Genomic DNA, 13,844 nt, shown 5'->3' with positions numbered 1-13,844 from the left:
CTTGAGGCTTTCTTATATTGAGTGTTCCTAGTGCCAGAATTGTCAAAGAGAGGCAGATGAAAGAGAGAGAAGGTCGCCTTAGCTGTGGATGCTCTCTGAACACGGTTCTCTGATCCTACAAAGTTTCTGAGGACAAAAGTAATCTAGGGATAGCAGCAACCGTAGCAGTACATTCTACATTTGCCGTGGGTGTTCTTCTGGGTGGCAAATGAGAGATCACAAAATCCTGGTCTATTTTTCTTTAATTATGGATGCATAGAGAGATGGGGGAGAGGGAGAAGAAGAGGGAGAGGGAGAGATATGAGGGGAGGGAAGAGGAAAGGAGAGAAGAGGAGAGGGGAGAAGGGAGGAGAGGAAAGGAGAGGAGAGGAAAGGAGAGGAGAAAAGAATGGAAGAGAAGGGAGGAGAGAAGAGGAGAGGAGAGGAGAGGAGAGGAGAGGAGAGGTATAAAGAGGGAGGCGATTCTTTTGGACTAGAGCTCCAACCACACTTTAAGTTCTTTCTCTCTCTCCATCTATCCCAGGGTCATCCGGTCCCAACCTTCAGATTTGCTTTCCAAGGCTTTTCCTGGTGGGTCAGGTCTGTCTCAGGCTACAGTATGTGTCCGCTTGAGAGCTTACTGGAATGCTAGGCTTACTCTCTGCACGGACTCGGACAGAGAAACTGCAGGAACCCAGAGAACTGAGGAAGCTGTGCCTAGACTGGAGGCGCCTGCTGCTGGCTCTTCATTCTCCTTCAATTTTCCCACCTCGCACTGGAACTAGCTCCGAGGAGACTGCTGGAAACCTTTGCTTCCAGAGCCTCAACCTAAGCCCTCAACAGAGAGGCTGACAGACCATCGGGTTTGGTTTTCCCATAAATGACACAGTCCTCTTTGCTCCCCACTGCCTACTGCTTAACTTCAATTCCCCTTTGCTCAGCGGCTTAAACTCTCCCCTGCATTCCAGGCTGGAGCTTCAGGTGTAGGAGAGGTAGCCCAGCAGAGGCAGAGAGATCCAGTGTCTCTGTACAAACCTGCTTAAAGGTGCTTCTGTTCAGAGGGATGCATTTCAGCACCTCAGCCAATGACAGGGCACCCACTGCAGGCTCTCTCTCTCTCTCTCTCCCTCTCTCTCTCTCTCTCTCTGTGTGTGTGTGTGTGTGTGTGTTTCTCTGTTTCCTTCTCTGTCTCTCTCTCTCTGTGTCTCTTTGTGTGTGTGTCTTTCTCTCTGTGTCCTTCTCTGTCTCTGTATGTGTGTGCTTCTCTGTCTCTGTGTGTGTGTTGTGTGTGTCTGTCTCTGTCTGTCTGTCTGTCTGTCTGTTTTACTGTCTGAATCCCTCCATATCTGTCTCTCTGTTTCTTTGTGTGTATATCTGCCTCTCTCTGTCTCTGTCTCCTTCTGTCTCTTTCTGTCTCAGTCTCCTCCCTCCCTCCTATTTCCTCCCCCCTCCTCCCTCCTCTTCCTCTTCCTCTTTCACTTACCTCCTTCTCACTTGGAAAAGAGTCACCCTGCGCACTCCTCAGCTTTATCTCTCTTTCAGGGCCCTGACTAGAGAGAACTAGAGGCCCCTCCAGATGCCAGCAGACAGCACGCAGGACGAGGATGCTGTGCTCTCCTACGGGATGAAACTCACGTGGGACATCAATGACCCACAGATGCCTCAGGTAAGGAAGACACTGCACTTTGGGTAAAATATGACACTGTCCAGCCAAAGGGGAAACTTCGAGCCAATTCATGCTAAGACCACACACACACATACACACACACACACACACACACACACACACATCTTCGGATATGTAGGGAAGTTAGACTCTACAGAGTGCAGAATAGATTGATGTGTCTTCTCAGAATGATTTACATGTGATTCTCTGAAACACACAAAAGCAACAGAAATACAGACATGTTCCCAAGTAGTCAGCCAGACTCTCCATTTTCTTAACCAAGGGAGAAACTGAGTGAGTCTCTCTCTCTCTCTCTCTCTCTCTCTCTCTGTCTCTCTCTCTCTCTCTCTCTCTCTGTCTCTCCTTGGGATTGGTACAAATTCAAGGCCAGTCAGGGCTACTTAACAAAGCCTCCTGTCAAAACAAAACAATGAGAAACCTCACTCTTTACTCGATTATTCCAAGTTCAAGAGAAAGTTTTGGAGAAATGTAAATACCACTAATTCTCACATGACCAAGCCAGGCACTAAGAGGTGACTGGAATCTAAAACAAATGTCCAGACTGGAGCGATTCCTTGACAGTACTCCATCACCTGCTGAGAAGATTCCACAGTCGGGATGCAGAAGTCGCCTTGCTCCACTCTCACGTCCCTAGCAGTGGAATGCTTGTCCTTTGGGGGAAACTTTGTTTTTTTTCATTATCAGAGCCAAGTACAAGAAATAAACTAGGCAGTTTGTGTTTAGATCAAGACTAATGGCTGAAAAGTGTGTGTATGTGTGTGTACAGTGTGTGTGTACAGTGTGTGTGTAGTGTGTGTGTGTAGTATGTATGTGTGGTATGTGTAGCGTATGTGGTATGTGTGTGTGGTGTGTGTAGTGTGGGGGTGGGGGTGGTGGGGGTGGTGTGTATACATGTGTGTAATGTGGTGTGTGTGTGGTATGCGGTGGATGTAGTGTGTGTGAGTATGATGTGTGTGGTGTATGTGGTGTGTGTGTGTGTGTGTGTGTGTGTGTGTGTGGGGTGTGGTGTTCATGTGTGCAAATGAACTTAGCGGCTAGAGATGATTGGTTTCCCTAGCATTTACAGAGTGGGCTTCCAGTAAAGTCCTGCTTCAAGGGTTTGAAATGTGGCATTTAATGGCCTCTGTGCTATGCCAGATGATACTCAGAGATGAGAGACGGTTGACCAGGATGTGTCGCCTCTGGTTGAGGCCAGCATTTGTTTAATGGACACATGTGTAAGGAGCTTGCCTCGCTTGCTCATGTTCAGCCTGCCTCCTTCAGCATCTTGTAGGACAACTGTTCTGAACAGAGATCGCAGAATGCATGTCCCATTACTGCTGACCTCAGCTGCTGTAAATCCCAGAGAAAACATCTAATCTCGTGTTTTGAAAAAGAATCGGATCCAAACGATACAATACAAACATGACCTCAAAGATGCATAGATATTGGTTTTCCTTTTGGGGGGAATCTGCTTTTATTTTATTTTTTTTTTATTGTGTGTATACTATGTGTGCCCATGTGTGTAGAGGCAAGTGCGGATGTCACAGGATGGTTTCATGAGTCAGTTCTCTCTCTCAGCCATGGGATTTAAGATTTAACTCAGATGGTTAAGTTTGCAAGGCCAAGCCTTTACCTGCTAAGCTGTCTGGTCTTTAATCAGGAGTATGTCTAACACGTGAGAAAGGACAGGAATAAAGACAGAAACAGCAGTAACAAAACAATCCATCTCGTGCACTCTCTCTCTGTCTCTCTCTGTCTCTCTCTCTATCTCTGTCTGTCTCTCTCTCTCGTGTGTGTGTGTGTGTGTGTGTGTGTGTGTGTATTGTCAACACATTAGAGCAAATGAAACCTCCTTTCAGGTATGCATACGCCACATAGACAGACACACAGACACAGACACAGAGACACACACACACACACTTATCTTTCTAGCTCTTCTAACTGGTCGAGTGAAGTAAACTGTCTTTGTGACCTTGAACTTTTGTTATTCTCCGGCTGCTGTCCTGTCATCAAATGATGAAACTAGATAACAATCTCAAATTGTCCTCAGACATACTGTCATCTTGCAATGTGTGAGCGTGTGTATGTGAGCATGTGTGTGTGTGTGTGTGTGTGTGTGTGTGTGTGTGTGAGCATGCATGCTGGCAACACATTAGAACAAATGAAACCTCGTTTCAGGTGTGCATACCACACAGACAGGCATACAGATGCACACACACAATTAGAAACAAGCATAAAATAAATCTTTCAACTACTAAATAGAAGCAGAGTTGAATGCTTTTCTTTTTAGGGCAGCTGGTCAATTGTAAGTTTTTGAATTTGCCTTGCTTTACATGATCTGCGATTAGGCAAATGAGAAAAATGCCCCCGAATTCCATTCACCTCCGTGCACTGGGAGAAAAATGTAAAAACTGTCATTGCGGCCTCATTGTTCAACACATCTTTGTAATGTGCTCTGGGTCCACTTTTCGTAGACGAGATTAGCCTGAATCTCGTTCTCCACCTTGGAGATTTTGGTCATCAGTGTAAATACTGACTTGTTTAAAAAGAGTGAGCAATCTGGAGATCTGAAGAATAGCTTCTCCACAGAACACAATGTCCGTTTGATATTTTGATATCACTTATATATATTGTGGTGACCTGAATGCTGAGCTGTGAAATTTAGAGACTGAAATGTGCTTTAATCTTGCAGTGCTTGGTGAAAGCCAAGGGGTAGGAGCACATGCCCGCACCTGTAATCCTAACACTCAAAATACAAAAGCAGAAGGGTCAAGAGTTCCCGGCCAACCTCGGCTACATAATAAGCCCAGGCTGGGCTACGTGATAGCTTGCCTTAAAAAAAAAAAAAAATCCAGGTGGTAGTGGCACATGCTTTTAATTTCAGCACTCAGGAGGCAGAGGCAGGCAGATCTCAGTGAGTTTGAGGCCAGCCTGGTCTACAGAGTGAGTTCCAGGACAGCCAGGGATACACAGAGATACCCTACCTCACAAACAACAACAACAATAACAACATTTACATACAAGAGTAACTTATAAATAGAAAATGTTCAGTAAAGGGTCATGTATGTCAAAATTATATAGAAAAGGACATTTATTACATCTTAAATAAAGCAGAAGGCAGAGGCCACCAGATATGGGTGCTAAGTTGATGCTCAATACTTGAGCTATGACACACGATTCCAAGCTACGGTTCTCTGTTGAAGAGTATGGAGATCCCATGTTGCTGAGGTAGGGGAAGGTAGTCCAGTCTCAGGCATGGTCTCCAGTCCCCCTAAGCTTACAATTTATTATGAGGATTAGGTCCTACATCAGGGTACCTTTTGAAGCTTGCAGAGCTAAGGCAGGAGTGCAAGGGAAAGCTTACTACCTCGGAGTTTTATGTTGTTATTGCGGGTCATGGCTCGTACTATTGGGACAATGAGAAACGTACTATTGGGAGCTTTTGGAGAAACGTGTGGACCTGAAGATGTTCGCCAGTTACCCTGCATTTCAGTGGGAAAGCATTCTGACCACGTATAGCCCTAGTACTTCGAAGGCTTGAAAATGTTTAAATAGAATTTCAGCCACAAACAAACAAACAAAAACAACCCTCAGGCTCTGGAATCAACTATAGGGCTATCAAACATAGCCCATAGCCAGGCCCTGGTAGCTGTGTGAACTTTGACAAGTCAACTGATCTCTCTGATCTCCAGGACCTATTCTATAAAATGGGCCCGATAATTGCCCCTACTACCCACACATGGCAGAAGGGCTAGGTATATTAATATGCATATGCCACTTAGATGCAGCTGGAGATTGACATTGTATACTAAAATAATTTGGAGATATAAACATTTCTAGAGTTACAAAAAAAAAATCCTGTTTTATCTTCCAGGGCACAGAAAAAGTTAAAGGGGCGGGGGTGCCTGTGATCCGGGCTTCTTAATGTAAAGTCCTATTCTGTTTGCCATCTTTTCCCAGGAACCAACCCACTTTGACCACTTCCGGGAGTGGCCTGATGGCTACGTGCGCTTCATCTACAGCAGCCAGGAGAAGAAGGCTCAGCGCCACCTGAGTGGCTGGGCCATGCGCAACACCAACAACCACAATGGCCACATCCTCAAGAAGTCCTGCCTGGGCGTGGTGGTGTGTGCACGCGCTTGCGCCCTGAAGGATGGCTCGCACCTGCAGCTGAGGCCAGCCATCTGTGACAAGGCCCGGCTGAAGCAACAAAGTGAGGGCAGAAATGGTGGCTTTGGAGCTCTGGGTTCTCTGTTCCTAGCTGGTGTCCCTCTACCTTCCTTTAGAAGGTTCCGGGCTTCGGGTTGAATTTAACATTTCACCTCCTGGGGTTTGCAGAGAAAGCTTGCCCCAACTGTCACTCACCTTTGGAGCTGGTTCCTTGCCGAGGGCACAGCGGATACCCTGTCACCAACTTCTGGAGACTTGATGGCAATGCAATTTTTTTTCAGGTAAGTGGGGTCAGAACATCGTTTGTACTAAGTATTTCTATCATTCCACGAGGAGCTAACTGCCTCCCTGGAGAATAAATCACAGATAGCCTGTGAACTCACTGCTTCCTAGGAATCAACGGACAGACAGACGGGCTGTTGGATAGATTTTGTTGTCTTCCAGATAGGGACAGGCTGCACAATCCAGTTTAACCTGGAATTTTGAGGTAGCCCAGTCTGGCCTTGAACTCATGATCTGCCTACTTTAGCCTGCTGGGTTCTGGTATCATGGCTGTGTAGCACCTTGGATGGCTCAGTGTGCTCTTTAAGGACCAATTGTATGAATCCAGTTACATTTGTTTGAGGGAATATTTGGGTTGCCAGCTAGTTTCTAAGATATCTGTTGTCCTTGTTGGCTTTTTTTTCCCTTTGAGAAACAGAGTTCTAATACATAGCCCAGGATGGCCTGGAACTCACTATGTAGCCTAGGATAGCCTCATAGATACTGTGACCCTCCAACCTCACCCTGCCAAATGGTGGATAACAGGTGTGAACTACCACACCCAGCTATGATGTCTGCTATTGATACTGTTTTACTTTGAATAACACTTAGTCATTTTTGATGAAAAGTTTAAAAGTAAATGACATAAGAAAGGCATAATCTGGTTTGTACCAGCTCCCCACACACTTTTTGTCTAGAAACACTGATAAACAATTTAATTTCTTCATTCACATAGGCCAAAGGAGTTCATGATCACCCCAGACCAGAGAGTAAGTCAGAGACAGAAGGCAGAAGAAGTGCCCTCAAGAGACAGATGGCTTCTTTCTACCAACCCCAGAAAAGGAGATCAGGGGAGCCTGAGGTAAGGGCTGACACCACCCAGAGGTCTGTGTTCACTTATGGGGCCCACTGACAGCTACCTGTAAGATGAATGCCAGGTATCAATTACAAAGGTTGAATTTCATATGAAAATTACATACTTCTAGCAAACATCGTTGAACCAACACTTGGCTAGGGGCTCTAATCCCTTCTCTACAATAGGGAAGTGATCCCTAGAGTCCGATGGCGTTAGTATGTTTGCTGACTTATGCGAGGGCGGTTGTCCAACAGTACAATGCCCTGAGAGATAAGGATATTCTATATTACAGCTAAAGTAGCTGTGTGAAAGAACAGACAAGTTTCCCTCAAGCAACTTGACCAAATTGCATTCCCCGCCAAGACATGCCAATCAGGCAGAGAGCATGAGAAGAACAGACCCTGGCGTTGTTCAAGCCCTTGCACCTGCCAAGCGAGCAAGCGCTGACATATGCGTTCCAGGGTTACAGAAACCCTGGGGAGAGCTAGCCAAAGCTAAGCCTGTATTTAAAATGCTGATTCACAGTTCCCTGTAAACAGGGAAGCTCCTGCTCAGTTGGGAGGGGCGGGCGGGGCAGGATTTAAAGGCAGATGTGAGTGGTTCTTGGGCCTCCACTATGAGGAGCACACAGATGAGAATAGATCTGTTAGCTGCTGAGATCCCACCATGCCTGGCTCCTGGGGACCTTCCTCATTCAGGGCATCCATCAACAACCTCTGGACCCCAGCTGTGAACTGTAACAGGGCATGGTTCACTATACAGGGCTGTATTTATTTATGTGGTTGGTTGTTGCTATGGGTGAGGGTATTCATATCCTTTACAGATCATATGTTACAGTATGCATTATGTGTCATATGTCTGTATTTGTGTCTTTTTTTTTTTAAGGCAAGAAGCACTCAGGACATCAGGGGACACCTCAATAGCACGGCTGCCCTGGAACCCACAGAACTATTTGATATGACTGCTGATACCAGCTTCCCTATTCCAGGGCAGCCCTCCCCTTCGTTCCCAAACTCTGATGTCTACAGAGTTACCTGTGACCTGCCCACCTTTCAAGGAGATATAATACTGCCCTTTCAGAAATATCCAAATCCAAGCATTTATTTCCCCGGGCCACCTTGGGGCTATGAGTTGGCAAGTTCTGGGGTTACAGGTTCGAGTCCATATTCCACCCTGTATAAAGATTCCTCCGAGGTCCCCGATGACCCAGATTGGATTCCTCTAAACTCACTACAGTATAATGTCAGTTCCTATGGCAGCTATGAGAGAACCTTGGATTTCACAGCTAGGTATCATAGCTGGAAACCAACACACGGGAAGCCCAGCCTTGAGGAGAAGGTTGACTGTGAGCAATGCCAGGCTGTGCCCACATTGCCTTATTACAACCTAGAGCTGCCCTGCAGGTACCTGCCAGTGCCAGCAGCGGGTAGCCAGGCTCTGCAGACAGTAATCACCACCACAGTGGCTTACCAGGCCTACCAGCACCCTGCTCTGAAACACGGTGACAGCATGCAGGAGGTTAGCAGCCTTGCCAGCTGCACCTATGCCTCGGAAAACCTCCCAATGCCCATCTATCCACCAGCCTTAGACCCTCAAGAGGGAGTCATTCAGGCAGTCTCTCCTTCAGGGAGAGCCCCTCTGAAAGTCCCTGGAGACTGCCAGGCCCCCAGACCCACTCTGGATTTTCCTCAAGAAGCAGATCCCTCCGGGACAGATGGAGCAGATGTGTGGGATGTGTGTCTGTCTGGGGTGGGCTCTGTGATGGGTTACTTAGATAGGACAGGGCAGCCCTTTAGCTTTGACAATGAGGACTTTTAGGAGAAATCCAGGATACACACACGGTGACAAGGAAGTACATGCAAGAAAACGCACGCCAAGGGTGCATTTATGTGATTCACACACACACACACACACACACACACACAAGACTAGAGTGAGTGTAAAGGCATGCTGGGAAATTATAAGTTAGGAATGACAGCTGCTGGAACTTAGCACAGCATTTTGAAACCTGCCACACCACATAGGCTATTCACCAGATGAACAAATTAAAAAACAAGCTGGAGGAGCCTGCAATATCCTGGTTTGACCTTCCTTAGCTTACAGCTAAGAACCCTATTCTCGCTCTTAACCTTTGCCTTTTAGAGTTTTAGGGAACTTCACACAGCCATGAACAGCATCAAGGGGCTGTTTAAGTAGCACCAGTGTGGAAACCTGGAGAGGAATGTATGAAACATGGCAAGTGTTTTAGTGCCCTGCAAGCTTTCCCATACATCAGCTGAAAAATCTGTAAACCAAGAAGAGCCCTCCATAACTTGGGTGCTATGACATCTGTGAACTGAAACTCAGAGGTGGGCAAGGGAGGGGGAGCCAAGCCTCACCTGTTTTAAAGATTCCTCAGTGGTGACTGACTGGCAAGACCTTCTGTGCTGTTGAGAGCTGGAAAGTTGCAGGTCTGAGGCCAGAGCTGTGCCTTTAACCCCTTAATAGCCGTGTATCACCTATTAAGTGAATCCCTTTGGGGTACAAACCAACCCCAAGTTTCCACTTCCTCCAAAGGCTAAAAATGTCATCAAGTAGCCTCTTAGGCCCATAAAAATCTTTTTCTGCCTTACTATATATAACCTGCCTACCTGGCATTTCCACAGATGATTTTTCAAATACTTTGATTTTTGAGTGCCTTTGTTCTGATACTATAAAAACTCTATGAAACTGCTCCCACCATGTTTGAACATGTTATTGGGGGCAACCAAATCCATGTGACTATTCCGTGATCACCTAATGTTTAGATCCGTAATAAATGATCTTTCATTTCCTTTGAGATAAGAGCTAAGGTTTTGTGTCATCACAGCTCAGAAATCCCAGCACTCTGAGGGCTGAGGCAGGGGGATGAGCCTATGGCACTTACTGTAGATGGCTTTTCAACTATCAGTTTCTACCAGACAGTTTCTGTGTTTCAGGAGTCACTGAGAACAGAAGCTCAGACCTGTAACTTGCTGGTTAAGACACAAGTCAGTGTATGAACACTTTAAAACTGTCACCAATTTAGACACAAGTCAACTAGCCTTGCCTTGCTGGTTTCTATGCTGACAAGACTGAACTTAATCTGTTTTAATAATAATAATAATAAAGAATTGGTGGTGTTCTATGGAAGTTAATCTCTTCAAGAGTTTATATTTACTAGCAGTCTGGTGGGTTTAGTAGTTCTTCCTTTGTTGCCGGTTGTTCGGTGGCTGACCGTCAGCTATGGCTGGGACACCCTGGAGATCCAGTTCTCTGAGGAGGACATGTTACCTTGAGTCTGTGAAATGCTACACCAGGCGTTCACTGAACCAAGGGAGTAGCAAGTGATGACAGGCTAGTCAATGTTCCCGGTGACCTGTGTCAGTTTGTGCAGACGCCAGGAAAATCATTGCAAGGTGATTCTCAGGAACTTGTCATAGATTGTAGATCAAAAGTGCTTACCAGCTGAGAACACCTTACAGTAGGATTTGAATATTGCTTGGGCTAGAAATGTGAATTCCAGGTTGTCCTCAAGAAGGTAAATACATCTAACAAAGGTAAATATGCCCAAAGATATGCTCGAAAGGTGAATAATCCAGCAAAGTACAGACACAAACAGTTTGAACTCCCACAGTTACCAATGACTTTTTGAATGTTTCCCAGGGGAAATTCTAAATTAAGTATGGAACCTGTTCTAATTAATGTATCTGGTCACTGATTCAAAGGGCAAACTCTCCAGTTTTGATTGAACATCTGCCGAGGTGGGCTATCCCACTTGTGAAGGGCAACTCAATAGTCAATCAAGATACCCAAGACCAAACACCTTGAGTGATATACTTCCTGGCATGCGGTTGTGCCCTGAGCAATTTTAGCATTGGGCCCATCAGAGCCTATCTCCTCTACCCCTTAGTGAAACTGTGGAATCCTGGACAGTTCAGGCCAGAAAGCACAGCATTTAGCCAGGCTCCACAATGGTAGGTGTTCCCTAGAGACATGTGTATGGATGCACACTCGAGTATCTGCACACACTCACACACACCAGGTGGTTCCCAACTCACAACCTTCTGTCTTTACAGTGGGAGGCAAACAATGGCTTTCAGTATGAATCGGAGTTCTGATTTTGAATTTGTTGCTTTCCTGCACTCTTGATATGCCCTTGCACCCCATTTGTGTTACTGTGGTGTGGTTCTTTGACTATGCTTGGCCTGTGGAAAGTGGCACTATTTGGAAGAGTGGCCTTATTGGAGGAAGTGCTGTTGAAGGAAGTCACTGTCAGGGTGGGCTTTGAGGTCCTATGCTCAAGGTCCACCCAGGGTGGAAGAGAGACTCTCTTCCTGGTTGCCTTCAGAAGGTAGTCTCCTCCTGGGTGCCTTTGAATCAAGATAGAGAACTATCATCAGGTCCTTCTCCAGCACCATGACCGCCTGCACACTGCCATACTTCCAGCCATGATGATAACAGACCGAACCTCTGAAACTATAAGCCAGTCTCAATTAAAAGTTTTCCTTTATAAGAGTTGTCTTGGTCATGGTGTCTTTTCACAGCACTAAAACCCAAACTAAGACATGTGGGAAGCCACCTCTTTTGCTTCTAGTAAAGCCACCTGAGAGTGTCTTGCTGTCTTCCAGTGTGTTGCTAACCTGGGGTGCTCAGGGAGAGTGTTTACAACATAAAATAGGAACTATTGAGGAATAGGTCCAGCACAAGGCAAGCACCTACACATGCATATATGTGCACATGTGTATATCTTATGTTTATGTGTGGATTATACACAAACACAGAAAAGGGTTTTGTTTTATTTTGGTTTGGTTTTAAGTCATTGGCTCACATAACTATGAGGCTAACAAGACTGAAATCCGTAGGGCGGGCAGGCACACAGAGAGAAAGATAGAAACTCGTAACAAGGATTGGTAAGAGCAATACATAAAGGGGCTAATTTTCTACTAGTGACTCCACCCAATCTGAAATATCCAATAAAAACATATCCACCTGCACATCCTCCTCTCGTTGGCATCTGTGGTTGTTTTCCAGCCTGGAGATGACTGGGGGTACACTCAGCTTTGGGATACTGACATGGAGTGCTGCAGACATCTCAGAACACAGAATCATGAATTTGTGTTTGATTATTGTCTTTGAGGTTGACTATGTGACCTAGATTGTCCTGTAATCACCCTGTGGTTCCCCATCATTGGCATGATGGACAGTATAACAGTTCCCCACCACAGAACTGTTACAGGATCAAATATGGAAATGTTCATCAAAGCCCCATCATCTTCCTGGTGCCGAGTGAGCTACATCTTCAACCCTTTTCTTTCTTTCTTTCTTTCTTCCTTCCTTCCCTTCTTTCTTTCTTTCTTTCTTTCTTTCTTTCTTTCTTTCTTTCTTTCTATCTATCTATAATCATCTATCTGTTATCTACAGATGTATCTATATGTCATCTACCTATATCTATCCATCCATCCATTCATTTATCTATCATTTATAAATTGACAGGATCTCACTACGTAGCCCTTGCTGGCCTGAAACTGATTCTGTGGATCAGGCTGGACCCCAAACTCACAGAAATCCAAATGCTGGGATTAAAGGCATGTACCACCATGCCTAACCTATTATACTTTTGATTCAGTTCAGACTAAATTACCTAGGCTGGCTTTGAACTCCCCACCTAGCCCAAGGCTGCTTTAAATCTTCTACACTTCCTGTTTCAGCATCCTTAGCAGCTGGATGAATTACACAATCGGAATACCAGGTACAGCTTGAAAGTGCTTTGTACAGTTAATTCCATCATGTGCCAGGACCCTCCACTTCACGCTAGACATCTTTCAGTTCGAGGACTATAGCAGTAAAGGAGCACATCCAAGTCCTTCCCTCAGCTGAGCTGACATTCTGTTCGCGAAGACTGACCACGACGCAAACAATTGTCAGCAAGAAAATACACAGATGGCACACAGCGATGACTGCTAGGGAAGGAAGTGAAGTGGAAAAGGCGCTGTGGCTTGAGTATGTCCCCTAGTGTGATAACGCTAAGAGGTGAACCGGCTATGGGCAGATTTGATACCGAGGGCTGTGCCTCAGGACTGACTTCCTGTTTGTATCACTCCAGCCGATTTGCTTTCTGCCATAGCACAAAGGTCTTCGCCAGATGCCAGCTCCTTGATACGGAACTTTCCAAGCACCAGAACCGCGAGAAAACATTTTCATTTTAGACGTTACCCAGCCTGCAGTATTCTTTTGTAGCAATATAAAACAGCCTGAGAGGTCAGACATGGTGGCACACACTCGGCCCTTGAGAGGCAACAAGTGTTGATCTCCTCAACAAGTTCAAGGTCAGCCTTGAACACAGTGAATTTTAAGCTAGCCAGGGCTATGCAGGGAAAACCTGTCTTTAAAAACAAACAGGTGATGGGAAGTTGCGTCAGCAGTTAAGAGCACTGACTGCTCTTCCAGAGGTCCAGGGTTCAATTCCTAGCACCCACGTGAAAGCTCAAAAACTGTCTGTAACTCTGAGATTCAACACCTTCATGCAAGCAAAGCACCAATGTACATAAAATAAATATCTCTTCATTATTAAAAACAAATAGCTGGAGAAAGGGAATTAGAAGTATGGGCTGCGGGAGGAAGCAGAGAGGTCTGAGCACCCAGGCAGAGACCTGGTGAGAATGCGCATGTGCGGGCTGGAACTCAGCTCTAGTCGAACATTTGCGGAGAGAAGTAAAACAGGAAGTGGAAGTAGTCGTCACTTTTCTGGTGCTGAGACAAATACTGTGATCAAAACCAACATAAGGAAGAGTTTTGCAATTCCTGAGGAATAAATGTCCATAATAGCAAGGAAGGCAGGCATGGCAGAGGAACAGGAAGCCGAAAGACTCTTAATTTACAATATGCTTGCAAAGAATTATCAGTCGCAAG

The 13,844-nt window shown here is 45.7% G+C and overlaps 1 protein-coding gene across 2 annotated transcripts; it reads left to right on the top strand.

The window, feature by feature from the left end:
- Positions 1-474: 474 nt before the first annotated feature.
- Positions 475-10,083, top strand: Gcm2 (glial cells missing homolog 2). 2 transcript variants are annotated; one of them, XM_017315354.1, is made up of 7 exons: positions 475-579; positions 1,522-1,645; positions 5,609-5,861; positions 5,987-6,099; positions 6,816-6,941; positions 7,821-7,837; positions 7,945-9,093. In XM_017315354.1, exons 2-7 carry the CDS (start codon positions 1,556-1,558, stop codon positions 7,952-7,954), a joined length of 609 nt encoding a protein of 202 aa, XP_017170843.1. In that variant the 5' UTR covers positions 475-579; positions 1,522-1,555; the 3' UTR covers positions 7,955-9,093. The 2 variants fall into 2 exon arrangements, with proteins under 2 accessions (XP_017170843.1, NP_032130.2); NM_008104.2 differs by lacking the exon at positions 475-579 and having other exon boundaries at positions 7,821-10,083.
- The last annotated feature ends 3,761 nt before the right edge of the window (positions 10,084-13,844 follow it).

This window comes from Mus musculus, chromosome 13, assembly GCF_000001635.26.
Source record: "Mus musculus strain C57BL/6J chromosome 13, GRCm38.p6 C57BL/6J".
Taxonomy (NCBI): Eukaryota; Metazoa; Chordata; class Mammalia; order Rodentia; family Muridae; genus Mus; species Mus musculus.
The sequence above is the reverse complement of the archived record's forward strand: the minus strand, read 5'-3'. Positions and strand labels throughout refer to the sequence as shown.

Coding starts and splice junctions, on each gene's coding strand:
- Gcm2 (NM_008104.2), top strand. CDS start 1,556: ATGCCAGCAGACAGCACGCAGGACGAGGATGCTGTGCTCTCCTACGGG. Junction 1,646..5,608: donor ATGACCCACAGATGCCTCAG/GTAAGGAAGACA, acceptor ATCTTTTCCCAG/GAACCAACCCACTTTGACCA. Junction 6,942..7,820: donor GGAGATCAGGGGAGCCTGAG/GTAAGGGCTGAC, acceptor TTTTTTTTTAAG/GCAAGAAGCACTCAGGACAT.